This window comes from Apodemus sylvaticus, chromosome 2 (assembly GCF_947179515.1).
Source record: "Apodemus sylvaticus chromosome 2, mApoSyl1.1, whole genome shotgun sequence".
Classification (NCBI taxonomy): Eukaryota; Metazoa; Chordata; class Mammalia; order Rodentia; family Muridae; genus Apodemus; species Apodemus sylvaticus.
In genome coordinates, this window is record NC_067473.1 from 150,211,902 (window position 1) to 150,239,863 (window position 27,962).

Below are 27,962 nucleotides of genomic sequence, written 5' to 3' on the forward strand. Positions count from 1 at the left end.
TTAGGAATGGTGAGTGCTCTTTATTTCCCTTGCTCTCAGTATAATTTAACTGCAATTTCATGTAGTATTAAACAACTGATCCACAAAGTTCCTGACATTTTAACAATCATTAGCACTTTTAAGTGGTATGAGCTGCCTTTATGACAACAACATTTGTATACAGGTACATGCATATGAGTATATCTACATATACATACATCTAGATTACATTCACAAATATGTTCAGAAACATACATAATCCTATCAACCTATAAAGATGCTGGTGGCATTTAGTGTGGAAAGTATAGCATAACAGTTATTAAACTAAGGGTTCAAATTCTTTCTCACATCCTTTCTGGGTTCCAATACGCAAACTGAGGGTTTTCTAGACTTCTATTACATTAACATACCCACACAGGGTCTGTAAACACCACATGGTCGTTACATGTATGATTAATGCTGTAGATGCTCATTTTTAAGATTCATACTTTCCTATGAATACAAGTAAGATTAATATTAGTCATCATATTTAAAATACAAATTTGAAACACATTTGGAAGACATTACACAATTTAATTTCTAAGGTATTTTTTACTATATTATTTATATGAATAATTTCCCTTCAATATAATCTTTCCAATGACAGTTTTATTTTCTTGAAAACTTTCATGCATTCCAACAAAATGGTATTTTCTCGTACTCCATGGTATTCTTTGGCAGGCTCTAAGCTCATTTTTAAAACTGTACAACTGACTTGACAGGCATGCAAAAGCTAAACATTCAGGACGCTAAAAGAGCTTTCACCCTGGTATGGATTCTCAGATGCTTGGTGAGTACCGACCTCTGACTGAAGTTCTTCCCACACACGTTACACTCATAGGGTTTCTCCCCCGTGTGAGTTCTCTGGTGTTTAGTGAGTGCTGATTTCTCACAGAAGGTTTTCTCACACTCGTTGCACTTATAGGGTTTCTCCCCCGTGTGAGTTCTCTGATGTACAATCAGGTTTGACTTCACACAAAATGACTTCCCACATTCATTGCATATAAATGGCTTCTCTCCTGTATGTGTTCTCTGATGGACAGTTAGGGCTGACCTGTGGCAGAAGGATTTCCTACACGCGTTACATTCGTAAGGTTTTTCCCCAGTGTGTGTTCTTTGATGTTCAGTAAGGTTTGACTTGACACAGAACGTTTTCCCACATTGCTTGCACTCATAGGGTTTCTCTCCCGTGTGTGTCCGCTGATGGTTGGTAAGGTGCGGCTTCTGGCAGAAGGCTTTCCCACACTCCGTACATTCATATGGTTTCTCTCCTGTGTGTGTTCTCTGATGCTGGGTAAGGTTAGATTTCTCCCAAAACATTTTACCACATTCACCACATTCAAATGTTTTTTCTCCTATATGAGGTCTTCGAGACTGGGTGCGATGTGATTTTTGGCTGAAAACTTTCCTATAGTCATAGTGTTTTCCTCCCATCTGTATTTTCTGATGTTTAAAGAGAGCTGGCTTTCCCCAAGTTCTGTTACTCACTCTACACCCTGGGGCGGTCCTTCTTGTGTAAGCTTCCTGATGAACAATGAAAGCTGAACTGGCACAGAAGAGCTTCTCACATTCATTATGCTCATAAGGACTGTTTCCTGAGAGAGCTCTCTGATGTCCAAACTGCAAATCCACACAGAAGGGCTTTCTACAAATACTGCATTCATGAGGCTCCATATGCAAACCAGTTTTCTGAGATACACTGAGCTTCAAACTGTCAATGAAAGTTCTTCCACATTCCATGTGCTTACAGAGAGTCTCCCCTAGCTGAGAGTTCTGATGTGTACAAAGGGCCACATCCTCACAGAAGCCTTGTTCTGCTCCATGATACTCAAAAGGCCGATCAGAATCTGGCCGAGTGAGATCCTGGCAGAGGCCGAGGCCACCCCTTTTCCCATCAAAGTCACATGACTTTGTACCCACAGGAATGTTCTCATGTCTACTGTCAGGGAAGGGTTTCTTATATATATTAAACTCAGTAAGTTTCTTTCTGGCATAGTTCTTTTTGCTAATAATTACAGCTGAAATATTCTTTAAATTCATTTCACATGAGTCACATACTTTGGGCAAAAAACTTCTTGAAGAAACAGAGTCAATGTCTGGACTGGAAGCTTTTCTTGAGCTACCCCCGCTCTCTAGATTTGTAATCGTATTGGTGAGCGTGAGTGGCCGAAAATGCCCATCTTGACTTCCCCAGCTGCTCTCTAATATGCCGTCCACTCTCCATTTCCTTTCTATAAATGAGAAAAAGAATTACCACGCCGTATGAATTGTAATACTTGTTCTTCTATTTTTTTTTAAGAAAGGGTTTTATTAAGGATGAGTAAACACACAGCAGGCATACAGAGAAAAGAGCCCTCCACAAAACAGAGGAAGGACCTGGGAAGCTAAAATGCCTTAACATATGTCTACGATTGTGAACTTTTATGGGAATTCTTTATAGTTGAGCCCAACAAACTATGAAAACCAGCAAAGTGGAAGCGAAGATCAGCAGGCAAGGGGTTCCAGAGGGTGGACTGCACTGGTAACTGGCTGGAACAAGACACAGTGGAAGCACCTGACGCCTCACACGGAGCACTGAAGAGGTCCCCGTCAGACGCCTGGCTTCTACACTGCACATGAGGTGCTACTTAGAGTTCTGCAAACACCCTCTTCTTTAGGTTGGAAAGGACAGTCTGGGAGCCTGGGATCTAGAGGACTTCTGCTGTTTCTTTTCTTTTTAAAGATGTATTTATTTGTATTTATTTTATATGTATCGGTGTTCTGTCCACATGTGTGAGGGTGTCACATTCCCTGGAACTGGAGTTACAGACACATTGTGAGCTGCCTTGTAGGTGCTGGGAATTAAACCTGGGGCCTCTAGGGGTGCAGCCAGTGCTCTTAACTGCTGAGCCATCTCTCCAGCTCCTGGGGTTCTTTTTTTTTTTTTTTTTTTTTTTTTTTTTTTGCCTTTATCTATAGGAGTTTCCTGAAATGCTGTGTGAAAGCATACTAGAAAAGGTGAAATAGACTCCAAACTAGTAAATGGAGGTTAGCAGAGCTGTTATCCAAGGAACAGAAAAAATTACAGGGGAGCAGCTGAATAATTTTGAATACACAGAATATCTGAGAAACGTATTCTGTGGAGGGCGCACATGTGGCAGCGTCCAAGCAGGGTTTGTCCCCAGCTCATCTTTTCTGCTTCATGGGCACCGTTCCTGTCCTGGCTACTCCTAAGCCCTCAGTGTACATACATATTTTTCTATACTGGGTATTAAGTCTGTCTTTATTTCTAGGCTTTTCCTTTACACATAGATTTTCTGCTTTAACATGTAATTGTATCTTTCAAGTGTGGGACCCCTAAACATCATATTCTGTATCTGTTACTGAGCCTTCCAATATACTTTACCATCAAAATCTTGGCTATTCTTAACTATTGGTGCTCAATGCAAGAATGTTAATAATCATATGCTTAATTAAAAATTCTCTAGCACTCCAGTATTCCAGAGACCAACAATTAAAGCGTATCAGAGTAAATGTTCACCATTATACATCTGGTAAGTGGAATACCAGAAGTACATGGGGATATGCTAGCTGATGACAGGTGCTCAAAGACAGAGAGAAGGTGCATAATTCTTAAAGATAAGGAAAACTAGCCAAGAAAAAGTATCTACAATGAGGCCAACTGACTTTGGATTTATAGGTAAAAATAAATCACTCCAAAGTGTCAAAACAAAAGCAAAGGTGTCTCTGGCCGAGAGACAGATGGAGGAGCTCCTGAGACAAGCTGTGGGATGCTGCTCTCCAGTCTTTCCAACGGTCTGATGTAAAACAGGAGTGTCTGAACAATAGTCCAAAGGTAAGCGTTGTGGTTTGAATAGGAATGGCCTCTAAAGGCTTATGCCAAGGAGCGGTACTACTTGAGAGGGGTGAAGAGGTGTGGCCTGGCTGGAGTCAGTGTGTCACCAGAGGTGGGCTCTAAGGTTTGAGGAGCTCAAGCCAGCCCCAGTAGCTCCTCTCTTCCTGCTGCCTGCTGACCCAGGTGTAGAACTCTCAGCTACCTCTCCAGTACCATGTCTGCCTGTATGTCACTATAATAATGGACTAAACCATAATAATGGACTAAACCCCTGATCTGTAAGCCAGACCTAATCAAGTGGCTGTGGTCATGGTGTCTCTTCACTGTAATTGAACACTAAGGCGGTAACCTAGCTTACCCAGTGACACAGGTTACTTTCCCTTGCCAGTAAATTAACTACTGTACCTGGGTAGCATTGGAATCCATTTTCTGGTATCCAGGGATCTTCTCCTTGCTCTATCTTGAAGATTACATCTGGCTTAGTGACACAATGCCCTGTTAAGACAAAATAACACAGGACAGGTGCTCTGTGAACTGAAAAAAAAAATGAATAGAAAGATAGCAAAAAGAAAAAAGATACATTCCCCACCCCCCAAAAGGAAGGAAGGAAGGAAGGAAGGGAAGGAAGGAGGGAGGAAGGGAGGGAGGGAGGAAGGAAGGAAGGAAGGAAGGAAGGAGGGAGGGAGGGAGGGAGGAAGGGAGGGAGGGAGGGAGGGAGGGAGGGAGGGAGGGAGGGAGGAAGGGAGGGAGGGAGGGAGGGAGGGAGGGAGTTGGTTGTTAGGTCAGTTGGTCCTCAACATTTTGCAGAGGTGAGAATACAACATTGTCAGATCAGAAAGCGATCAGTCCTCTCAGGCCCTTGACTCTTAAGCCTCAAATCGGAAATTATAAGCATTCCCTCCCAGCTTTGGAAACATGTGACTGTCAGCTGACTAAAAACAAACCCCTTACCTACTGAGACAAAGTTGCTATAATTCTCCAGGATCACATCTCTATAAAGCACCTTCTGGGCGGGGTCCAGTAAATACCACTCTTCCTTGCTGAAATCCACACATACATCCTTGAAAGACACTTGTTCCTGTAACAAAATATTCTTTTTCTGTATAAAGTCGTTAAGACTGAGCAATATAGAAAAGACTTAGCAGAATGAGTTTCTTTAAAATTATTGAAAAATAATGAAAGAACCCTCCTTTTGCTACACTGTGTAGAATAAAATATCTTGTAGAAATTGAGGTTCTGCTGAAGGTCTGGGAGTGTTTCAGTTGCTATGAATACTGCTGAGGCTGGCAAAATGCAGCCTATTCTCAAAAGTGCTATGGCCTAGTCAGGACAGTTATACATGTGTTTATTAGTAAGTGGACAGTTCAAGCCTGGCAATAGACTTTTACTTTTTCTTAGGAAGTATACTTGAAATGGTTAAATAAATGATGATGCTGATAAACAAGAGACAGGCTCCCACTAGAAAAGCCCGTGTCTGACTGAAGTTCCCGCCCTGTGGTCTAACATCTGCAGAGCAGGATGAGCCCTCCCTGCTTAAGGAGAATATTCTGGAGTCTTGTAAAATGTTTTTTGAAAGCACAGTGGTTCACATCAAATGAGGTACAAGAAGAACGGAGGAGTGGCCCCTTGTTCTGGAAAGACTCAGTGAAGCAGTATTGAACAAAATCAGAACAGGGAAGTGGGAAGGGTTGGGTGGGAAAACAGGGGGAAGGAAGCGGACTGATGGGACTTTCGGGGAGTGGGGGTCCAGAAAAGGGGAAATCATTTGAAATGTAAATAAATATATCAATAAATTAAAAAAAAGAAAGCACAGTGGTTTTATTAAACAGAGAAAATAGTTTCATGGTATGTGACCCAATAAGGAACAAGAAATAAAATAAGCAATATAAGCAGAGCCATGCATGATCTGGTTATTGAAATGATTAGGTATGAACTTCAAAATAAATTGTAGCTAATAATAGCCAAAATAAATTGTAGTTCAATGAAACAAGAAATTCAGGAAAAAAATAACAAAAGGATGGGAGATATTAATAGAGGGGTCTGATGCGTGGTTATAGGAAAAGGTTAAGATAGTAGACCAAAAGCTATTCTCCTCTAATGGTTTCCTACTTCTTCTAGGTCTCTTTTCCCACTCACACAAATGATTACACAAACCACTATTATTTGTATGCCTACATTCTCTAAAGCTGGTACTTAAGAGATGATGCTCTCAACAAAGACAGGCAACTCTATTTTCACAGTGTATGTACCTCTGAATAATGAGTGGACAGCAAACAGTCCCCACGGGAGGACCAGAGACAGACCCCAGAAGCAGCCACTTGGATGATGATGTCTTTGCCGTACAGAAGCATTTTAGTTTCATGAGGTCCCATTTGTCAATGGGTGCTGGACTAAGCTATCAGAGTATTTGTTCAGAATGGCCTCACAAGCACCAGCTAGTTGAAAAGTATTGCCCATTTCCTGTAATAGGTTCTGGACATCAATTCTTACGTTGAGGTCCTTCATCCACTTTTTTATTTTGGAGTTTTATTAGGAATAGGAAAGAAGGATGGTGTTTCATTCTTTAACATGTAGCGATTCAGATAGACCACTTCCATTTGTGGAAGATATTGTCATCTCCAATGGGAATTTTAGGCTCTTTTTCAAAATCCACATGGCTTTAAAGTTAGCTAGTTCTTCTCTGAGTCATCAATTCTATTCCATTGACTGATGTGTCTATTTTTAATGTGTTATTATATGGCTTTTATTACTACAACTCCATAATAAAACTAAGGACAGTGATTCTTCTGGCTGTATGTTTTATTCTTTTGGGGTATATGGGTTTCCCTGGGTCTTCTGTTCTCCCATATGAATTTTGAAATGATTTTTTTCAATTTCTCTGACTTGCATCAACTTATTTAGTTAGTTAGCTAGTTTTTTTTTTTCAAGGGTTTCTCTTTGGAACAGCTCTCAATGTCCTGAAACTCACTTTGTAGACTAGGCTGGCCTCAACTCATACAGATCTACCTACCTCTGCCCAGTGCTGGGATTAAAGGCATGTGTCACCATGCCCAGCTCATTGAAATGCTTAAGGGACTGCATTCAACCTGTAGACTGCTTTGATAGGATGGCCAGTTTCACAATATCAATCCTATCAGTACATGAAGATGGGAGGGTTTTTTCTGCCTCCCTGCATCTTCATTAATTTCGTTTTTTAAGTTTTCATTGTACAGGTCTTTCAATTCCTTAGATATATCCTTTTATTTTATTTTATTAATTCAGTATATTCTTTATTTATATTTCAAAAGATTTCCCCTTTTCTGGCTCCCCAATCCCCGAAAGTCCCATAAGCCCTCTTCCCTCCCCTTGTTCCCCCATCTACTCCTCACTTCCCTGTTCTGGTATTCCCCTATACTGCTGCACTGAGTCTTTCCAGAACCAGGGGCCACTTCTCCATTCTTCTTGGACATCATTTAATATGTGGATTATGTCTTGGGTATTCAAAGTTTCTAGGCTAATATCCACTTATCAGTGAGTGCATACCATGATTGATATTTTGAGACTGGGTTACCTCACTTAGTATGATGTTCTCCAGCTCCATCCATTTGTCTAAGAATTTCATGAATTCATTATTTCTAATGGCTAAATAGTACTCCATTGTGTAAATATACCATTTTTTTTTTGTATCCATTCCTCCATTGAGGGATACCTGGGTTCTTTCCAGCTTCTGGCTACTACAAATAGGGCTGCTATGAACATAGTGGAGCATGTGTCCTTATTGCATGCCGGGGAATCCTCTGGGTATATGCCCAGGAGTGGTATAGCAGGGTCCTCCGGAAATGTCATGCCCAGATTTCTGAGGAACCGCCAGACTGATTTCCAAAGTGGTTGCACCATCTTGCAATCCCACCAGCAATGGAGGAGTGTTCCTCTTTCTCCACATCCTCGCCAACACCTGCTGTCTCCTGAGTTTTTGACCTTAGCCATTCTGACTGGTGTGAGGTGAAATCTCAGGGTTGTTTTGATTTGCATTTCCCTAAGTTTTCTGAAGTGACTGTGAATGGGATCACCTCCCTGCTTTCTTCCTTCATGGAATCATCAGGTGCACATAAAAAGGCAATTGGTTTTTTTTTTTTTTTTTTTTTTGCGTGTTTGTGTCCTGCTACTTTGCTGATTTTATTATCTTTAAGGCATTTCTAGTGGAATCTTTAGGTCTTTTATGTACAGAATTGTATCATCTGCAAATATTGGTAATTATGACTTTGTTCTTTCCTTTTGTCTCCTGTTTTCTTACTGCTTGAGGAAATACTTTAAGCACTATGAACAGGAGTGGATAAAGTGGGCGTCTTTACCTTGACTCTGACATAAGCAGAAAGGCTACTAGCTTTTCTCCATTTAGCATGATGACACCTGTCGGCTTCCTGTACATTGTCTTTAGAATATGTTCCTTGTAGTCATAGATTTTATTATCCAGGACTTTTTATCATGAAAGAATAATGTTGGATTTTGTCAAAGGTCTTTTCTGCATAATGAGATGAGCACGTGGTTTCTGTACTTGAAACTATTAGTGTGGTAGATAATATTTATTGGTTTATGAATGATGAATCATCCCTCTGTCATTGAGATGAAGTTGACTTGATCAGGGTAGAAGATCTTTTTGATATGTTCTTGAATTTGCTTTGCAAGTTCTTTATCGAAAAAGAATGTTTTGTGTCTATGTTCATCAGATTGGCTCTATAATTCTCTTTGTTGGGTCTTTGCCTGGTTTTGGTATCAAGGCAATACTGAATCACAGAAAGAATTTGGGGAAAGCATGAGAGTGCTCACTTTTAATCCCAGAACTTGAAGGCAGGGCAGATGGGCTCTCTGTGGGTTTGCAGTCAGCGTGGTTGACAGAGTGAATTTCAGGCCAGCAAGGATGACAATGAAAACTTGTCTCAAAAAAATTAATTAGAAGGGTTCCATCCTTTTTATTTTTTAATTTTATGAAATAATTTGACACATGCTAGTGTTAATTCTTCTTTGAAAACCTGTCAGAGTCCCACTCTGAATTTATCTGGACATGCTTCCAGTTGGGAGATTTTTAAATTACTACCTCCACCCCATCAACTGTTATTAATCTATAACTATTTATCTCATCCATATATAACTCTGGAACATTTAGGAATTCATCCACTGTTTTTAGACTTTTAAGTTGCTAGAGTACAAAATTTTAAAGAATGCCCTTAATGGCCAGGCAGTGGTGGCGCATGCCTTTAATCCCAGCACTTGGGAGACAGAGGCAGGCGGATTTCTGAGTTTGAGGCCAGACTGGTCTACAGAGTGAGTTCCAGGACAGCCAGGGCTATACAGAGAAACCCTGTCTCAAAAAAACAAAAAACAAAACAAACAAACAAACAAACAAAACAAACAAACAAACAAACAAAAAGAATACCCTTAATGAATCTCTCCATTTTCTCAGTGTCTGTTTTAATGTCTTCTTCTTCATCTGTAATTTTTTACTAATGGATCTTCTCTTTTGGGAAGTAGTTTACTTTCTTATTAATAGCTTGTCAATCATTAATTTTTTCAAAGAATCAACATCTCTGTTTGTACCTTTGTTTCTATTTTATTAATTCCAGCCCTGTTTTTATTACGTCTTCCCTTCTACTGTTTTGTGATCCTGTTTATTCGTATTTTTCCAAGGTTTGTATGTGTATCATCAAGTTGTTTAGATCTCTCAAACATTTTGATATGGGTCTGAGGAGCTATAAACTTTCTTCTTAGGATTACCCCCACTGTGCTCCACAGACTTTCCTATGTTGTTTTCATTTTCATTCAATTCTGAGATTTTCTTTTTTCTTAATGTCTTCCTTGACTATATTATCATAAAATAGTGTGTTCAGTCTCTGCGAGTCTGTATATTTTCCTTACTTCCTGTCCTAATTAGTTACTATTGCTGTGATAAAGCATCATGATCAAAAGCAAGTTGGCTTACACTTCCAAACTACAGTCCACCACTGAGGGAAGTAAAGGCAGAAACTCTAGCAGGGCTGAAACCTAGAGGCAGAAGCTGATACAGAGGCCATGGAAGAGTGCTTCTTACTGGCTTTCCTCTCCATAATGTGCTCATTATAGAACCTGGGACCACCTGAGATAGCACAATCTAATAGGCTGAGCCCACACCATCAATTATTAATTAAGGAAATTGCATACAGCCATAGCTTGTGGAAGCATTTTCCCAACTGAAGGCCCCTCCTTTCAGATGACTCCAGATTGTTTCAAGTGGACATAAAACTGGACAGCAGCTTCTACCGCTGTTGATATCTAGCCCTCACACACAATACAGATTTTTTTCAATTTTCCTGTATCTGTTAAATCCTGTTTTATGTTTTAATATATGGTTGACATTGGAAAGAACTATATGTTTGGCTGAGAACGTGTATTTAGTGTCTTGGTGGAATTGTTTAATAGATCCCTAATAGATGTATTTAATACATTATTTAACTCCAAGTTTGTTTAGTTTTTGTCTAGCTCATCCATCTACTGGTGAGAGCACTTTTGAAGTAACCCACTATTTCTGTATTAGGACTAATCTGTAGCGTTAGATCTAATAATATTTCTTTTATAAAATTGGGACCACTTGTGTTGGTGTAGATGAGTTTAGAATTACAGAGTCTTATTAGTGAATTGTTGCTCTGATGGGTATGAAGCCTCATTAACTCTTCTAACTAGACTTGAAGTCTATTTTGTTAGACAATAGAACACCTGTGCTGCCTATTTCCTGGTTCTGTTTGACAGGAACACCATTACCATCCTTTAACTCTAAGGTAAAATCGATTGTTGATGGTGAGGTATGTTTCTTGGAGGTAACAAAAGTATCAGTGTTGTTTTCTAAACTAAACTGCAAGTCTGTGTTTTTTGTTTGGAGTATTGAGACCTTTAAGAGTTATTACCGAACAATGTGTATTCGTGTCTGCCATTTTGTTGGAGTTTTTTTTATACTTCTTTTCTTCTTTTTTGATTACCTGTTCTGAAACTGTTCCAGCTGAACTCTTGAGTGTATTTACCCTTGCCTTCAGACTCAAGTATTCTTCTAGTATCCTCTGTAGAGTTGGCGTAGCAGACACATAACATTTTAATCTGTTAATGTGGGGAGTTATTTTTTCTTCAATTTTAATAGTTTTTCTGGTTGACTGTTGCTGGCCTTTCAGAACTCTGAACACACCTTTCCTGGCCCTTCTCACATTAACTCTTTCTTCTGTAATCAAGTGTTATATTGATGGGCTTTTCTTGTAGCTTTTAATATCCTGTCATTATTCTGTGGTTTTAATATGTTACAGGGAGTTTCTTTTCTAGTTCTGTCTATTTGGAGTTCTGTCTCCTGTGTCTAGATGGCATATTTTTCTATAATTTTATTGAAAATATTTTATGTCCTATCTGTGGTATTATCATTTATGCCCATAATCTAAATATTAGGTCTTTCATGGTGTCCCAGTATGCTCCCTCTTTCAGTTCACATTTATTTTTAAATGTGCCACTCCATGGCTGAATGATCCACATTCTTCACCTGTTGTCTAGCCTTGATTCTGTGTGCTGTAGGACTCACTCTGCTGCTGAGGCTTTCTGCTTGGGCTTTTAATTGGTTTATTGAGTTTGTCATTTCCAGTATCATTTTAGATTGGGTTTTCTTCAGCAATTCTATTTTTATAACTCAGACTGACTTCCTTATCAGCCATCTAGGCGTAGCTTTGTATTCCTGACATGTAACCATGTCCTCTTTGACTTGTTTAAACTTAATCATTGTTTGAACAGACTTCTCATTATTTTGAACTGTTTGAAAAGACATTTTTATTGTATCCCAATGCTTTGCCTGTGCTTGATATTTTTTATGTTAACTTGACACAAGTTGGAGCTACTTGAGAGGAAGAATCTTGCTGAGAAAATTCCCCCATAAGATCAGGCATAGGCAAGCTGGTGCTTCACAGTGTGGGTGGTGTCACCCCTGGGCTGGTGGTCCTGGGTGCTATAAGAAAGCAGGCTGAGCAAGCCATAAGGACCCAGCCAGTAAGCAACATCTCTCCAAGGCCTCTGCCTCAATTCCCACCTCCAGGTTCCCACCTTGAGTTCCTGCCCTGGTTTCCTTTGATGATAAAGGAGTGTGGTGTAGAAGTGTAAAAAAAATAAATAAATCCTTAAGCCGGGCATGGTGGCGCATGCCTGTAATCCCAGCACTTGGGAGGCAGAGGCAGGCAGATTTCTATGTTCAAGGCCAGCCTGGTCTACAGAGTGAGTTCCAGGACAGCCAGGGCTACACAGAGAAACCCTGTCTCAAAAGAGAGAGAGAGAGAGAGAGAGAGAGAGAGAGAGAGAGAGAGAGAGAGAGAGAGAGAGAGAGAAGAGGAGAGGAGAGGAGAGGAGAGGAGAGGAGAGGAGAGGAGAGGAGAGGAGAGAGGAAGGAAGGAAGGAAGGAAGGAAGGAAGAGAAAGAAAGAAAGAAAGAAGAAAGAAAGAAAGAAAGAAAGAAAGAAAGAAAGAAAGAAAGAAAGAAAGAAAGAAAGAAAGAAAGAAATCCTTTCCTGCTCAAGTTGCTTTTGGTCATGGTGTTTCAATCACAGCTACAGAAACCCTAATTAAGACTGTGTCTGCCTTTATAATTTTTGGTTTCTGTGCTGGCATCTGTACATCTGGTTTGTTGGTTAGTTGAATTTTTCTTTCAATTTTTTTTTTTAAAATGTAAGTCAATTACTTTCTTTCAGGGGTGGTGTTTCCAGTGTTCAGTAGAGATAAGTCCTAGCCAAATTGAGAAGTCATTCTCTTAGAAGGACTGATCTTTAGGGCTGGAAGTTCTAGCTCAAATCTTCCTCCAAGGGTTGCATATTAGCCTGTGTCAGCTAGGGCCTCCTGCATGGATCTGTGGCTTTGGCAGGGACTTGGGGAACTCTCCATGTCTGTGGTTCTTACTTGGAGTCAACCCTGGTCTATCCTGGTCTAAAGCTTCACTTGAAGCCGCTCGGAGAAATGTGGAATTTTGAACATGCCTGTGGGCAAAGTTAAATCCACCCTAGTTCCAAACTTTCCCCTGAAGCCACTGAAAGACATGGAACTGGACAAGCACCAAGTCAGTGCAGGACCGACACACTCTGCATCCACAGCTTCAGCTGGAGCTGCTGGGAGATGTAGGACGTCCTGACCACTTGTGAGTGGGCCCTGGAGTCAAATCTGATCACTAGCCTGGGTCCACACCTTCTCCTGAACTGCTAGACCGCCCTGAGCACCAAAAGTCCTAACCCTGGTTCAGGACTGGTCCACTCCCTGCATCAGCTAGGAGAAAAATCTTTTCTTATACATCTGAAAGAGAATTAGCACATGGAATATTCAAGGAACTGAAAAACTAAACATTGAGAAAAGAAATCACCCAATTAAGAGATTGGCATAGAACTGAACAGAGCTCACAAAAGAGTATGAATGGCTAAGTCCTTAACCACAGGGAAATGAAACTCCCACTGTACCCCAGTCAGAATGGTGATCATCAGGAATACAAAGATAAATGCTGGCAAGGGTTTAGGGAAAAGGGAACCCTTATACACTATGAGCAGAGTGTAAACTAAGCCAGCCACTTTGAATATGTCTGGTGATTTGGGGGTGGGGGAGAGCCTAAAAGTAGAACTCCATTGACCCAGCTATAGTACTTGTGAACATACACTAAAGGATCCCAAATCCTATTGTAGAACTAGTTACACATTCTGGCTCACTGTTGTTCTATTAAGACCATTAAGAGTTATTCCTGGGGCTGGTGAGATGGCTACGCAGTTAAGAGCACTGGCTGTTCTTCCAGAGGTCCTGAGTTCAATTCCCAGCAGCCGCATGGTGGCACACAACCATCTGTAATGGGATGATGCCCTATTCTGGTGTGCCTGAAGATAGCAACAATGTACTCATATACATAAAATAAATAAATCAATCCTTTTTTAAAAAAGGAGTTATTCCTGAACAATGTGTGTTCCCAATAGGGAACAGGTGGAGCCCATGTAAAAGACCACAAGCTGATGAACAGACAATGAAAATGTGGCAATACACACAATGGAGTTTTATTCATCTATAAATAAAAATAAAAATATGGCATTTGTAGAAAAACTGGTGAAACTGAAAAAATATTATACTATGTGAGGTAATCCAGGTCCACAGTGTCAAAACCCAAATGCTCTCTGTTGTGTGGACCACAACTTCAGATTCGTGTGTGTATCCTTAACTTGATATGTTTATAGTCTTGGAAGAAAAGAAGGGGCCTTGGTAGAAGGGGAGGGCATCCAAAGGGCAGGGATGGTAGAATGCACACAAAATAGAAGAAAGAACTACTGGGGATGGGAGGTTTAAACAGAAGCAGGGCACTGGAAAGAAGGATGGAGGAACACTGACCAAAACTAAAGCTGTATGGGAAAGCCACACTGACAACACTACTTTATAAGTGAATTTATAGCTTTGTCTTCTATTTTTATGCATTATTAGTATGGGGTGACACATGTCCTATGCCTCCCAAGTGGAGCTTGGAGGACAATTCTGTGGAATTTCATTCTCTTCCCACCTTTACATGGGTCCTAGAGATCAAACCCAGGTGTCAGACTGGCACTGTGAGCAGCAATCCCTGTTACCCACAAGTCACCTGCCAGCCCCATTATAAACCAATCTAAACAATATAATTTTTAAAAGTGTCTGAACCATGCATGGGAGGGCAGTGCCCAAAGCCATGGGCTTTAACATTGAAATCCCAAGGCCAAGTGTTAGATGCAACTTCCTAGGCGTTGTTGCCCAGACGTTATCCCAAGCTATACAGATCAAGCCATTGCCATTGCCTGTCCCACAGAACTGGACGGTAAGTCCTGATTGCTGAGTACATCATACACCTTGCTTTCAGAATACAGAATCCACACTGCAATGACAAACTCCCTCCCTCTGGCTAGTACTCAGAGCGCTAGAACTTGCTGTGCAGGGAGCTAGGGGAGAAAGGCCAGCAATCATCTTTCCCATCTTTGGACACTGGATACTACAGTGCTAATGAGCTAGGTAAGATCTGCCTTGCCAGGGGCCTGCCGACTTTAGGGGAATGAGCCGAGGTGGAACACAGTTGAGTGAAAGCCAAAAGAGTGATGATCCCTTGTAACTCTAACTGCACTGGGGGCTAGAAGCTGAGGGTGTCTGGAAACTTAACACTTTTAATTGCTTATTCTGTGGCAATTAACACATGCTTTTTAGCAACACGGAATTAGGTAAAAGATTTATTGTGAGCTCCTTTCTCTGCAAGCCATCCAGGAGCCTCTAGCTGGCCAGGCAGAAGGCTCAGAGCTCATTACCTCTATGTGAACCAGGGAGGAAAGAAGTCACTCACACAGATAAAACATGCATGGGATGAAGCTGAAAGCGGCTACACACCCTTTTGTATTACTTAGTTCTCTATGTAAGAATTACCTCATAGATAAATCGTTACAAAAAAAATAAAGTCCTTTGTGTAGGCAAATATGTGCTTGCTCTCTCTCTCTCTCTCTCTCTCTCTCTCACACACACACACACACACACACACACACACACTCTCTCTCTCACACACACACACATACACACACACTCTCTCTCTCTCTCATACACACACACACACACACACACACACACACACTTGGTGGATGGGGCTAAGGTTCAAATACCATGCACATACATGTGGATGTATGGATAGGGCAGAGCCAGCCAAGCTGCAACCTTACTTCTATTCTCTGGCCTTTTTTATAGACAGAAGTTCTTAGAAAATTACCTCATAGATAAAATGTTACACAAAGGGGAGTTACAGGAGGATGCTGATATTAAATTCAAAGCAATTTTTCATTCTATAGGCTCATTATAAGTGCAAAGCAGAGTTTCCCATGGCCTGGCTGTAACATAGTGCACACATGCAGCTCCATCCTTGGGTCTGACCTAGAACGAATGCTTTTCCTTGAACACAAATCTGTCCCAAACCTATTTCTCTTCTTAGTGTAATTGTGAAAACTCATTGTGTTCTTTATCATGCAGCCTTTACTTACTCTTCTATGAGGAGCAGGCACATTCTATTCTTGATCCTAATTTTTTTATGTCTTTCTCACAAAACATCTAAAACCATTTCTTAAAACTTTCTTCCTAAAATTATTTGAATTGAATCAGGAATTCTATAAAATCATTCATTCATCTAAACGGTATTAATTCGTAAAAGTTCATCTTTATGTTGCTCTGCAGGAAATTTTCTCAATATGGTGGGCTAATGCCCAGGAACCCTTGGGCTATGTAATAGTGACAGGAAAGGCATACCAGTTGCAAGAAGCCATTCTGAGATGAAGTCTCAAGGGACCTTGCCTCTCAGGGCTCAACCATCTTAGGCCATGCAAAAAGGTGGGCCACCTCCAGGAGAGTCACCTGCTAGCCCTAGCTTCTCCTAGATGGCTCCTGACACTGCCTACTGGTACAATGCTGGCACAATGTTATAGGGGTGCCAACCCCACAGCAGGCAGCTGATCAGCACTGTGGAGCTGGCATGGCAAAGCTTCATGGCCAGGAAAGTCATACATACTAGGAGCAAGTCTACTACCTTTGTTTTGGTAAAAGAACATGCCAAATATATGACTTACATATTTGGGTTTTTTTTAACATTTCTGCTGCACTCACAGGCTAGTGCGGTCAAACTTCTCCCACAGTTGCTCATTGCAGCAAACAGCAGTGAATGCAGAGAGCTGCCAAGGGGCTGAGAACAAGTGACCGTTGATACTTCGCCTGAAACAGGACATCTGTCACTTCCTCTGAGGCAGTGGCTTTCAACCTTCCTAAGGCTGCGACACTTTATTACAGTTCCTCACACTGTGGTGAACTCCATCCATTAAATTATTTCGATGATATTTCATGACCGTAAATTTTGCTGCTGATATGAATAGCAATGTAAATAGCTGATATGTAGACTATCTGATATGTGAACACCCCCAAAGGGTCACGACCCACAGGCTGAAACTGCGGCTCTAAGGCTCAATGAACACCATGAGAGTGCTGAACAGTGGGCAGGAGCGCGGTGAAATGCTGTTTTATAGGTATACCATAGGCATGGCACTCACAACTTCACAGCAGCCATGATTGCCTGCTAGGGCCTGCACAAGACTGAACTCACAAATGCACATTCCCAGGCAGTGGACAGGCTCCTGGTCAGGGGAGCTGCTGGCACTTGAGGGTTTCTTGGAGAGGGGACGTCATCATCTGCTGTGACGTACCCACTTACTCACACTCCAGATAATTCCACACCCATGCCAGAACGGCAGCCCTGGCTAAACCCAGCAAGATCACAACACAAAAACAAAATAAAACCAAAGGCATAAAAGTAAGCAGGGACTGGGTAGTAGAAGGAAAGGCCAGCAGGGTAAGGACAAGACAGCACAGGGGTACGAGTGTGCGTGTGCGTTGAGTGATTTAAGACAGTCCTCAGTTTTAATGCACTTCAGCATCTAAGGAAAACAAGAACATTGCAAACTCACAATCAGTAGATGGAGCAATCAGGAGATAGGATAAGGGGCAGAAGGGAAGAAACAAAGGAAGTGGAAGTAGGACAGGAAACAAAATCAATGAACTGCGATGAGCAAGGGTGAGACTCCTCACACAAACCAACCAAAGAGGCTCACCTGGACGGTCAGGGTTAGAGGTGAGAGGGGCAACAGTCAGGAACGAAACGCAGATGATCATTACAGCATAATCTGAAAATCTATATTCTAATAAAAATAGTGTACAAAAAAATGAGAACATTTCCAGAGACTTTCAGCCTATAAATATTAAGCAAATAGAACATGCCCAACTTAAATGTTTGCACAGTAAGCAGTAAGATTGAAGCAACAATAGTTTCCCAAAAGAAAAACTGAGACCCAAACTGATTTTCACTGCAGAATTCTAGCAGATCATTAAAGGAAAATTAACACCAGTGTTCCTCAAACCATTCCATACACAGAAAGAGAAGAAGTAACTCCAAAAATCACAAAGCCAACATTATTCTAATAACAAAACAGGTAAAGACAGGACAGAAAAGAAAATGATAGGCCAATCTATACAGCAGAACGAGACTGTCCCACTAAGTCTAGCTTGAGCTTATGAGAGAGACCTCAAAGTCTGACTCCACAGTGACATACTTCTTCTAATAAGGCCACACCCCTTAATAGTGCTACCTATTAGATAAGCATTCAAATATGTTGGTTTTGAGGGCTATATTTATTCAAACAACCACCAGGAAATGAGAGATCTACACAAAAGAACCTTGAAAACACAAGAGACAGCAGAAGACTCAAAGACCTCCCATACCTCTGGATAACACAGTCACCATAGCAAAAAGTGACTATACTACGAAAACTAATCTAGAGAGTGAGTGAAACGCCCATGAAAATTCAAATGACATTCTTTGGAGAAAAAGAAAAAAGAATCTAAGTTCATATGGAATCAAAGAGCCACAACAGTCAAAGAAACTGTGAGCAAAGGGACAACGCTGGAGCTATTACAATTCCTGATTTCAAGTCCTCTCTAGAGCCATAGTAACAAAGACCCCATGGTACTGACATGATGGAGCAGAACAGCAGACCAAGAATGAGGGGAAATGAAAACCATATGGCTATGTATAGTCGTGAGATTTCTGACAATGATGCCAAAAACACACCCTTAGCAAAAGCCAGCCTCTAACAAATGCCACTTGGAAAATGAACATTCACAGGTAGGGTATGGTGTTTTCTACATCTTACTCTATGAAAATCAACTCAAAATAGACCAAAGATCTTAATACCAAGAACTATAACACAGCACTTCACAAAATTAGAAAGCTCATCCACAGCAAAGGGAAAACGAGCAAAGGGAAGATGGCATGCAGAATGAGATAACATGTGACAAAAGGATTTACATACAGAAAATAAAAGAGCTCAAAAACAAACAAACAAAAAAAAAACCACCAAACAACCCAATCAACAAACACATGAAAATAAATTAATTTTAAATATACATCTAAAAAGAGACCCGCTACTGACCCAGCCATGCCACTCTGAGTCTGCACTGAAAGAGCTGTGTCGTTAGTTTTTTTTTCACCTTGACACAAGTCAAGGTCATTTAGAAATCTCAACTGAGAAAAGACCCCAGCGGGCTGGCCTGATTAGTGACTCATGTAGGAGGGTGTGGCCTGCTGTGTGCGGTGCCACCTTGGGCAGGTAGTTCTGGATGTAAAAGAAAGCACGAAAACAAGCCATGGAGAGGAAGACAGTGAACAGGGTCCCTCCACAGTCTCTGCTTTAGTCCTGCACCCAGGTTCCTGTGCTGCCTTGACTTCCTTCGGGGATGGACTACAACTAGAACATGCAAACAAACAAACCCACTCCTCCCCAGATTGCTTCTGGTCATGGTCTTTATGGCAACAGAGAAAACTAATACATGCTCTAAGTCAAGAGAACACAGACATACTCCCACATATCCATTTACTGTGGTCCTATCTAAATTAGCCGGGTCACAGCATACAATCTAAGTGTCCATCAACAGAGGAATACATGAAGAAAATGGCACAGGCACAGTGAGATGTTCTTCATCCTTAAACATGCTGAGATTATGTTGTTTGCAGAAAATGGATGCAGCATCTTATCACCATAATAATGCAGACTCAGAAAACACCACGTTTAGATAATGTCTTTTGTTCCTTTGATAATAACTTTAATTAGATGTACTCGGCTCGATGCACACAGCCCACTGGATACTGCCACTTTTACACATGTCCCTTGAAAGCAGAAGAGAGACTGGGGGATAGAAAGAGATTAGGAGAAAAGGCTGGGAGAATGGAGAGGAAGCTATAGGGTGAACATGTTCAGAGTGGACTAAAAATGTCAAAGAAATTATCTTTATAAAATTCAACAGAATATACAGTAAGTATACAGCAGCAAATATGTTAAACAATAAAAGAGGATATTTAAAAGGGCTGGCAACAGTGTAATGACACTTTTGCCTATCATGCTTGAGTAAGGCCTTGGCTTCTGTCCCAAGAAGAAAAAGACCTAAGGGATCAAGTAACACTAAGTGGTTGAGATGCTGAAAGCTGTTAATAGACTCCTGTGACTGAAGAAAGATGTGACAGAGCCTAGTGGGTGTGGTTTGAGACTCGAGAGAGTGGAAGGGTAAGGGATTTATGTGCCTCTAGGGATTGTGCAGAAATCACACAGGATGCCTGGCACCCTTAGCTTAGGCTGCCAGAAAAAATAGATATAATGCAAATATACCCAAGAGGAATAGATGGCAGGAAATCATCAAACTCAGGGCTGAAATCAACCAAGTAGAAACAAAAAGAACTATACAAAGAATCAACAAGACTAGGAGCTGGTTCTTTGAGAAAATCAACGAGATAGATAAACCCATAGCCAGGCCAGCCAGAGGGCACAGAGACAGTATTGAAATTAACAAAATCAGAAATGAAAATGCAGATATAACAGAAACTGTGGAAATTCAAAAAATCATCATATCCTACTACAAAAGACTGTATGAAACAAAACTGGAAAATCTAGATGAAATGGGTGATTTTCTAGACAGATACTAAGTACCAAAGTTAAATTAGGATCAGATAAACCATCTAAATAGTCCTATAACTCCTAAGGAAATAGAAGCAGTCATTAAAAGTCCCCCAGACAAAAAATCTCCAGGACCAGATAGTTATAGTGCAGAATGTTATTAGACCTTCAAAGAAGGCCTAATACCAATACTTCTCAAAGTATTCCATAAAATAGAAACAGAAGGAATACTACCTAATGCATTCTATGAAGTCACAGTTACACTTATACCTAAACCACACAAAGACCCAACAAAGAGAACTTCAGACCAATTTTCCTCATGAATATTGATGCAAAAATGCTCAATAAAATTCTTGCAAACTGAATCCAAGAACACATAAGAATAATCATTCACCATGATCAAGTAGGCCTCATCCCAGGGATTCAGGGATGATTCAATATACAGAAGTCCATTAATGTGATCCACTACATAAATAAACTCAAAGGGAAAAAAACCCCACACAATCATCTCATTAAATACTGAGAAACCCTTTAACAAAACACAACACCCCTTCATGCTAAAAGTATTGGAGAGAATAGGAATTCAAGGTCCATACCTAAATATAATAAAATCAATACTCAGCAAGCCAATAGCCAACATCAAACTAAATAGAGAGAAACTTGAAACAATTCCACTAAAATTAGGGAAAAGACAAGGCTGTCCACTCTCCTATTCAATATAGTACTTGAAATTCTAACCAGAGTAATTAGGCAACATAAGGAAATCAAAGGGATCAAATAGGAAAGGAGGAAGTCAAGATACCACTATTTGCAGATGATATGATAGTATACATAAGTGACCCAAAAAATCAACCAGAGAACTCTTACAACTGATAAACAACTTCAGCAAAGTGGCTAGATAACAAAATTAACTCAAATCAGTAGCCTTCCTCTTTTCAAAAGATAAATGGGCTGAGAAAGAAATTAGGGAAAGGACACCCTTCACAATAGTCACAAAAAATATAAAGTACCTTGGTGTGACTCTAATCAAACAAGTGAAAGATCTGTATAACAGGAACTTCACGTCTATGAGGAAAGAAATGGAAGAAGACCTCAGAAAACATAAAGATCTCCCATGCTCATGGATTGGCAGGATTAACATAGTAAAAGTGGCCATCTTACCCAAAGCAATATACAGATTCAATGCAATCCCCATCAAAATTCCAACTTAATTCTTCACAGAGATAGAAAGAGCAGTTCTTGAATTTATCTGGAATAACAAAAAACCCAGGATCAAAAACCATTCTCAACAATAAAAGAACTTCTGGGGGAATCACCATCCCTGATCTCAAGCTATACTACAGAGCAACAGTGATAAAAACTGCATGGTATTAGTACAGTGACAGGTAGGTAGATCAATGGAATAGAATTGAACACCTAGAAATGAACCCTCACACCTATGGTCAATTGATCTTTGACAAAGAAGCTAAAACCATCCAATGGAAATAGGACCAACAAATGGTACTGGTTCAACTGGCAGTCAGTATGTAAAAGAATGCAAATTGATCTATTCTTATCTCCCTGTACAAAGCTCAAGTCCAAGTGGATCAAGAACTTCCACATAAAACCAGATATGATGAATCTAATAGAAGAGAAACTGGGAAAGAACCTCGAACACATTGGCACAGGGGAAAATTTCCTGAACAGAACACGAATACCTTATGCTCTAAGATCAAGAATTGACAAATGGGACCTTATAAAATTGCAAAGCTTCTATAAGGTGAAAGACAGTGTCAATAAGACAAAAAGGCAATCCATAGATTGGGAAAAAATCTTTACCAATCCTACATCCGATAGAGGGCTAATATCCAAAATACACAAAGAACTCAAGAAGTTAGATTCAAGAGAATCAAATAACCCTATTTAAAATTGGGGAACAGAGCTAAACAAAGAATTCTCAACTGAGGAATCTTGAATGGCTGAGAAGCACCTAAAGAAATGTTCAACATCCTTAGTCATCAGGGAAATGCAAATCAAAACAACTCTGAAATTCCACCTCACACCAGTCAGAATGGCTAAGATCAAAAACTCAGGGGACAGCAGATGCTGTCAGGATTTGGAGAAAGAGGAGCACTTTTCCATTGCTGGTGGGATTGCAAGCTGGTAAAACTACTCTGGAAATCCGTTGCACTCGCAATACACACACACACACACACATACACACACACACACACACACAGAGAGAGAGAGAGAGAGAGAGAGAGAGACAGAGACAGAGACAGAGACAGAGAGACAGAGAGATGTGAAAAAACAGCAGCAGTTTTGTTTTATTGGTTTTTCTGAGACAGGGTCTCTCTGTGTAGTCCTGACTGTCCTGGAACTTGTTCTGTAGGCCAGGCTGGCCTTGAACTCAAGAGAAATCCGCCTGTCTCTGCCTCCTGAGTGTTGGGATTAAAGGCATGTGCTACCATCACCCAGCTAGAAAGGCATTAGTTTAATAAACGTGTATGTTAGACAATTAGATATCCAACTGTCATGGGATTGTGACAAAAAGAGGAAAAGAGAGAGGGGGAGGGAGGGAAGAGGGAGGGGGAGGGAGAGAGAGAAGGCACAGCAGCAGTAATCTGTGCATTGTCAGAGAATTTTGGCACGCGCTGTGAAATGATGGAAAATGCAGTGTAGAGGCTTGCTTTCCAAAGTGGTCCCCAGAACAGCAGAGAGGATTCTGCTGCGAACTTATTAGAAATTCAGAATTCAGAGGGCACAGCTCAGGAGTAAAGCATCTGACTGCAGAAATTCAGAATCCAGCTGGGCTTGTGGTCCATGACATCCCAGCACTAGGACAGCAGAGGCAGGTCATGAGTTAATGGCCAGCCTGGGCTACACAGCAAGGGTCTGCTTTAAGAACTCAGGAGCTGGGGTGTACCTCAGTACCAGAGCACTTGTTGAATGTATTCAAGGCCTCGGATTTAATCTCTAAGGGAAAGGAGAAAAAGATGAAGGGGGTGGGGAGAAGGAGGAGAAGAAGGAATGGTAGAGAAAAGGAAGGAGGACAACGGGGAGCTTCAGGGCTCCGTCCACATCTGCTATCTCAGAACCCACATTTAGGGGATGTTGCAGATTCATAGGTGCATCTGAGGTTGAGAAGCCCTGAGATCAGATTTGTAAATATAAAGGGAAGTGATATATAAGAAGAGTCATGTATATTTTAATTGAATAAATAATTATTTTTAAGTAGCTATTACAAAGCTGAGTAACTACAGTAGAATGACCATACATTCATATCTGGAATTGTTCTACATTTTGCAAACTAGCATAGTTACTGATAGAATATTTTCAATGCTCAGTGAAAAAACGTCTGGAGAGGACTAATGTCACCACACCTACAGGACACCGAAATGGCAAAGGAGAAAGTGTTACATACTTTTGTATCTTTTGCATTAGCTTTTTTCCCTGGCTCAGATTTTTAAAATTTTATTAGAACATACTATTCTAAATGTTAGTATATTAGTGATTCAAAACCATTAAGAAAAAAAGAAGACACATCAGTAAACAAAGAGTAGAGGGTCAAGGATGAAAGAAATGTCTTGGGCAAAAAGAAAAGATGCCTTCACACAGACTGGTGAGAAATCAGTCAGGTGAGTATTTGTGTTTAGGTTTGCGCATATGTGTGTGTGTGCACGTGTGTGTAGGCTTGTGCATGTGTGTATGTATACATGTGTGTGTGCAGGCTTGTGCACGTGTGCGCACATTTGTGTATGCAGGCTTGTGTGTGTACACATGTGTGCAGGCTTGTACATGTGTATGCACATGTATGTGTGCAGGCTCTGCGTGTGCTGTACATGTGTGTGTGCAGGCTTGTGTATGTGTGTGTGTGCAGGTTTGTGTATGTGTGTGTGTACATGTGTGTGCAGGGTTGTGCATGTGTGTGTGCAGGCTTGTGTATGTGCATGCATATGTGTGTGCACATGTGTATATATACTTTTTGTTTAGTTTAGGTATGTTTTGTCTTATTTTTGATTTTTTGATTTTGTTGATGTTGTTTCTTTTGATTTTTTGGCAGAGGAGAAAGAACATGAAGTTGAGTGAAGAGAATCTGGATGGAGCTGAGGGATGAAAGAATATCATAAAAATACATTGTATGAAAAACTATTTATTAAAAAAAAAACTTTAAAACAGTCCACTGTCAAAACTAGCAAATGCTGCTGACAGTCAAGAAAGGCAATGACAAGAACATTCCCTCGAAGGTGATTTGGTGGCCTTTTCCAGAACTAATTTGGGTGAATGATGGTGAGGGAATATGGCCTTATTTTTCAGGTTGAATGTAAATGAGAAATGCATAAACACAATCTTCCCACATGCAAATTTACCAGGACACAAATGAGTTGGCTAAACATTTAGGAGAGCTACTTTGAGAATACATAGGGCTGCAGATCCTGGCCCCTCCGTTAGAGTCTGTTCTTAGACAAGGAGGGAGGGCTACAGCAGCCTACTCCAGCCTTGGTGGTGAGACCGACCCCTGGCATGCACTAGTGTCTGTTTATAACAAGAAAGGATGATGGACAACAGATCACATCCACCTCAGTGTGACTACCAGAAAACAAAGACATTTTTGTCAGCTGATATTCCTGTGACTTTAAAAAGCCTCCACCTAATTCGGTCAACTGACCTAATTCAAATTTTTACTGTGGCTGTAAATGTTTGCCTGATTTCCGTGTTCATGAAAAAACAAAACAATAAACAAAATGGGAATAAAAAAGCCAAAAACTCACCTTGGATTTCTTCATTTCTGCTCTGGGTAGAGGTGGGAAAGCTGAGGGAGAAGGAAGAATGATGTCAGGAGAGACTTGGCCTGCCCTGCATGCAGCTCCAAGCAGGGCGGGACTTCTTCAGGTGTGGCTCTAACACAAGCTGCTTAGATACTCTGCGCTGAATGAATGCAACACTTGTTTCCCGTTAGCACCCACCTTAAGGAGAATTACAAAGATGAAACAATCTTTTTAATTCAACAAATGATAATCTGAAGGAAGAAAGACTACAGACTTGTCCAGACAGATAATCGAGGGAGTGCGGAGTTAGGGGAGGGAATCAGGAGGTATTGTTAAATCTAACACCATTAATCCCTTGATGTCAGATAAGTCAAGAAAACCGAACGAGGGTTTTAAGGCAAGGTAAAAATTTCAAAATGTACTTGCTTACATTGCAAGTTGCTTGCTTACGAGTCACAAAACTATTGTTTGATAAGAAACTTTCACCTCAAGGAGACAAAATGTACAACCATCTGCAGACCTTGGTTGTGCCACTAAAAAACCTGCAAGATGTTAAGATTCTCCGGACCCGCCCATACACCACTGTCTGAGGGAACTTATGGCCAGAAAAGCATGGCCCTCAGCATCTCCCTAAGTGCCACCTTTAGATGAGTCAGATTCTAAGGGACCGCCCCTCCACAGCCAACAAGGTAGGAGGGATGCTTAAGTGTGTAGGTAGGGGCGGATGATAGCAATTCCGGACCTGTGACTGGTGAGCCTTTCACCCCAATCGTTTTCTAAGAAATGACATTCCTTGTACAGCATGGTTGCACCCATCTCTCTCAACTCCAGCTCACCTCTCTCCTTAAACTTGTCCCAGACTTTCGGCGAGCACACAGCCTTCCATGGTTTCAGGATACTGTGTCATTACACAAAACACATGAGCGAGTACCAAATTCAGAATTGGGATCCCGGGTGTGTGCGGGGCAGGAGGCTTGGTGGCTAGCTAACCACTTTTCCTCTTCCACTCCAAACACTGAGCCCTGGGGACCAATCCAAAGGCCTCCAGCGAGGGTGGGCTCCCTGCGACCACCGCAGGTTATTGCCTGCACGAGAAGTAGTAGCCTGCACGAGAAGTAGTAGCAGCTTTAAAATAAAAAAAGTTACAGCAAGTATTCGTAATAGTCACACTTTGCACAAAAGGAAACCGAGTCTCGCGTAGGTTATTCTAACCCAGTAATTCATTCACTCGGGACCTGGCTTGCCTGCTTGTCCCCCACATCCAAGCATCTGGCCCCAGCAGCCAGAGAACGCATGCGTCACCGCGTCACGCTCGCGCCATGCGTGCGTCAACTCCTCACGGTCCCCGCCCTACAACCCTGCATCTTCCCCGCCTAGTGCGCAAAATGCGCAGGCGCAGCACGCACTGAAGGCCCTGGATTAGCTTTGCAGAGGTGCGGGATGATCCGGACCCTGCAAGGCGGAGCGCTGGAGTCCTCTCCAGCATTTCCCCCAGACAGCACCCCTGCTGGTCCCCGGTTGCTGCCTGCAGCGACCTGGATGGTCCCGAGCTCGCAGAACCCTCCTCCCTTAATGCTATCTAGGGCTCACCCGCCGCTCCAGCAGTGCACGGAGCCGAAGGCCAGGAATTGTTTCCCAGGAGGGACACAAACCAGGGATGGACCAGGAGCAGGACTGCAGCATGCGCATGCGCAGAGGAAGGGGCGGTGCGCCCAGCAGTGCTCGGAGTGGGGTCTCTATGTCCAGTGTTGGAAGGACTGTTGCCTGGAAAACGGAGTCAGCTCCTGTCTCACTCTGTATTGTAAAATGACGCTGTTGAAAGCGTCTAGAAACCAGGGTTGCGTTATGTAAAAAGTAAAAGCGTTTACAGTGTAAACACGACCTTGTCAGACTTAGTTCTCATTTTTTTTCTGGTACACCACAACAGTTTTCCATATCTTTATTCCATCTAGCGCCAGCCTTCTGTCACTACTCTGGAGGCTGGGGATCAAATCAGTATATTCTTTATACTTAAAAAGAAGGAAAGACGTGCTTAAAATTATGTTGGAATATCAACTGGTGTTGGAATAGTTCTGGACTTGGTCACGTTGTTGAGATTTCATGGGCATAGCTTTCCTGTCCTACAAGACACAATCTCACATCAGACTTTCTGGTCCTCGGGCTCTTAAAATCTTCACCAGGTCTTCTGCAGTATTGCCTAAACCTAAGGTGCAGGAGTGATATATCAGTTGGGCTGAGAACTCTACCCTCAGCTGCTCTCTGGATTTTGACAAGTTGTAGTAATGGTCTCCAGCTGCTGTAAAAAGAAGCGTCTTTGTTAAGGGATGAGATCTATGCTTATTTGTGGATATAATGATAAGAATAGGGAATGTAGTTAGGAATTATATTAGGACAATGGCAGTAGTAGGGTTTCCTATAAGATTCATGATCTCACTAGCCATCTGCTATAGGACTAGTTTTTCTCTTGTCATCCCAAGATGAAGAGTTTCAGACAATCAACAACTGAGAGAGAAAAATTTAGTCATCTGCGGGGATGAGCTCCCTGAGTTGTTGTCCAATACCAATGGTCAGACAGCCCCAAAGGCATATACCTGCAGGCAATACTGGAGGGAAGTGGCAGGTTGAATTTATATTCATATGTGTGTGTGCATGTGTGTGTGTGTGTGTGTGTGTGTGTGTGTGTGTGTGTGTGTGTAAAAACAGTGGTTAAAGAAGAAAAAGCTGTAGAGGAAGGGGAGGTAGATATAGGGAAGAAGAGGTAGGGAAAGGAGAACAGGGAAGGGGGGGAAATTATGTAATATTTTAACTAAATAAATTAGTTTATGAATGTGAA

General features: G+C 41.4%; 1 protein-coding gene across 2 annotated transcripts; it reads right to left on the reverse strand.

Moving 5' to 3' along the window:
- Znf248 (zinc finger protein 248) lies at window positions 1–26,905 on the reverse strand. 2 transcript variants are annotated; one of them, XM_052174684.1, is made up of 6 exons: window positions 26,720–26,905; window positions 25,966–26,233; window positions 25,133–25,327; window positions 4,805–4,931; window positions 4,259–4,348; window positions 1–2,249 (listed from the first exon to the last, which is right to left on the reverse strand). In XM_052174684.1, the coding sequence occupies exons 3-6, from the start codon at window positions 25,145–25,147 to the stop codon at window positions 760–762; spliced, it is 1,722 nt and encodes a 573-aa protein (XP_052030644.1). In that variant the 5' UTR covers window positions 25,148–25,327; window positions 25,966–26,233; window positions 26,720–26,905; the 3' UTR covers window positions 1–759. The 2 variants fall into 2 exon arrangements, with proteins under 2 accessions (XP_052030644.1, XP_052030645.1); XM_052174685.1 differs by lacking the exon at window positions 26,720–26,905 and having other exon boundaries at window positions 25,133–25,173; window positions 25,966–26,407.
- Between the last annotated feature and the right edge of the window lie 1,057 nt (window positions 26,906–27,962).

What these genes read in the sequence shown, in the direction of transcription:
- Znf248 (XM_052174684.1), bottom strand. An exon ending in TAGCAACTTTGTCTCAGTAG is followed by an intron (nt 4,349 to 4,804) that starts GTAAGGGGTTTG and finishes TTGTCTTAACAG; the next exon opens with GGCATTGTGTCACTAAGCCA. An exon ending in TGGATTCCAATGCTACCCAG is followed by an intron (nt 2,250 to 4,258) that starts GTACAGTAGTTA and finishes TCTCATTTATAG; the next exon opens with AAAGGAAATGGAGAGTGGAC.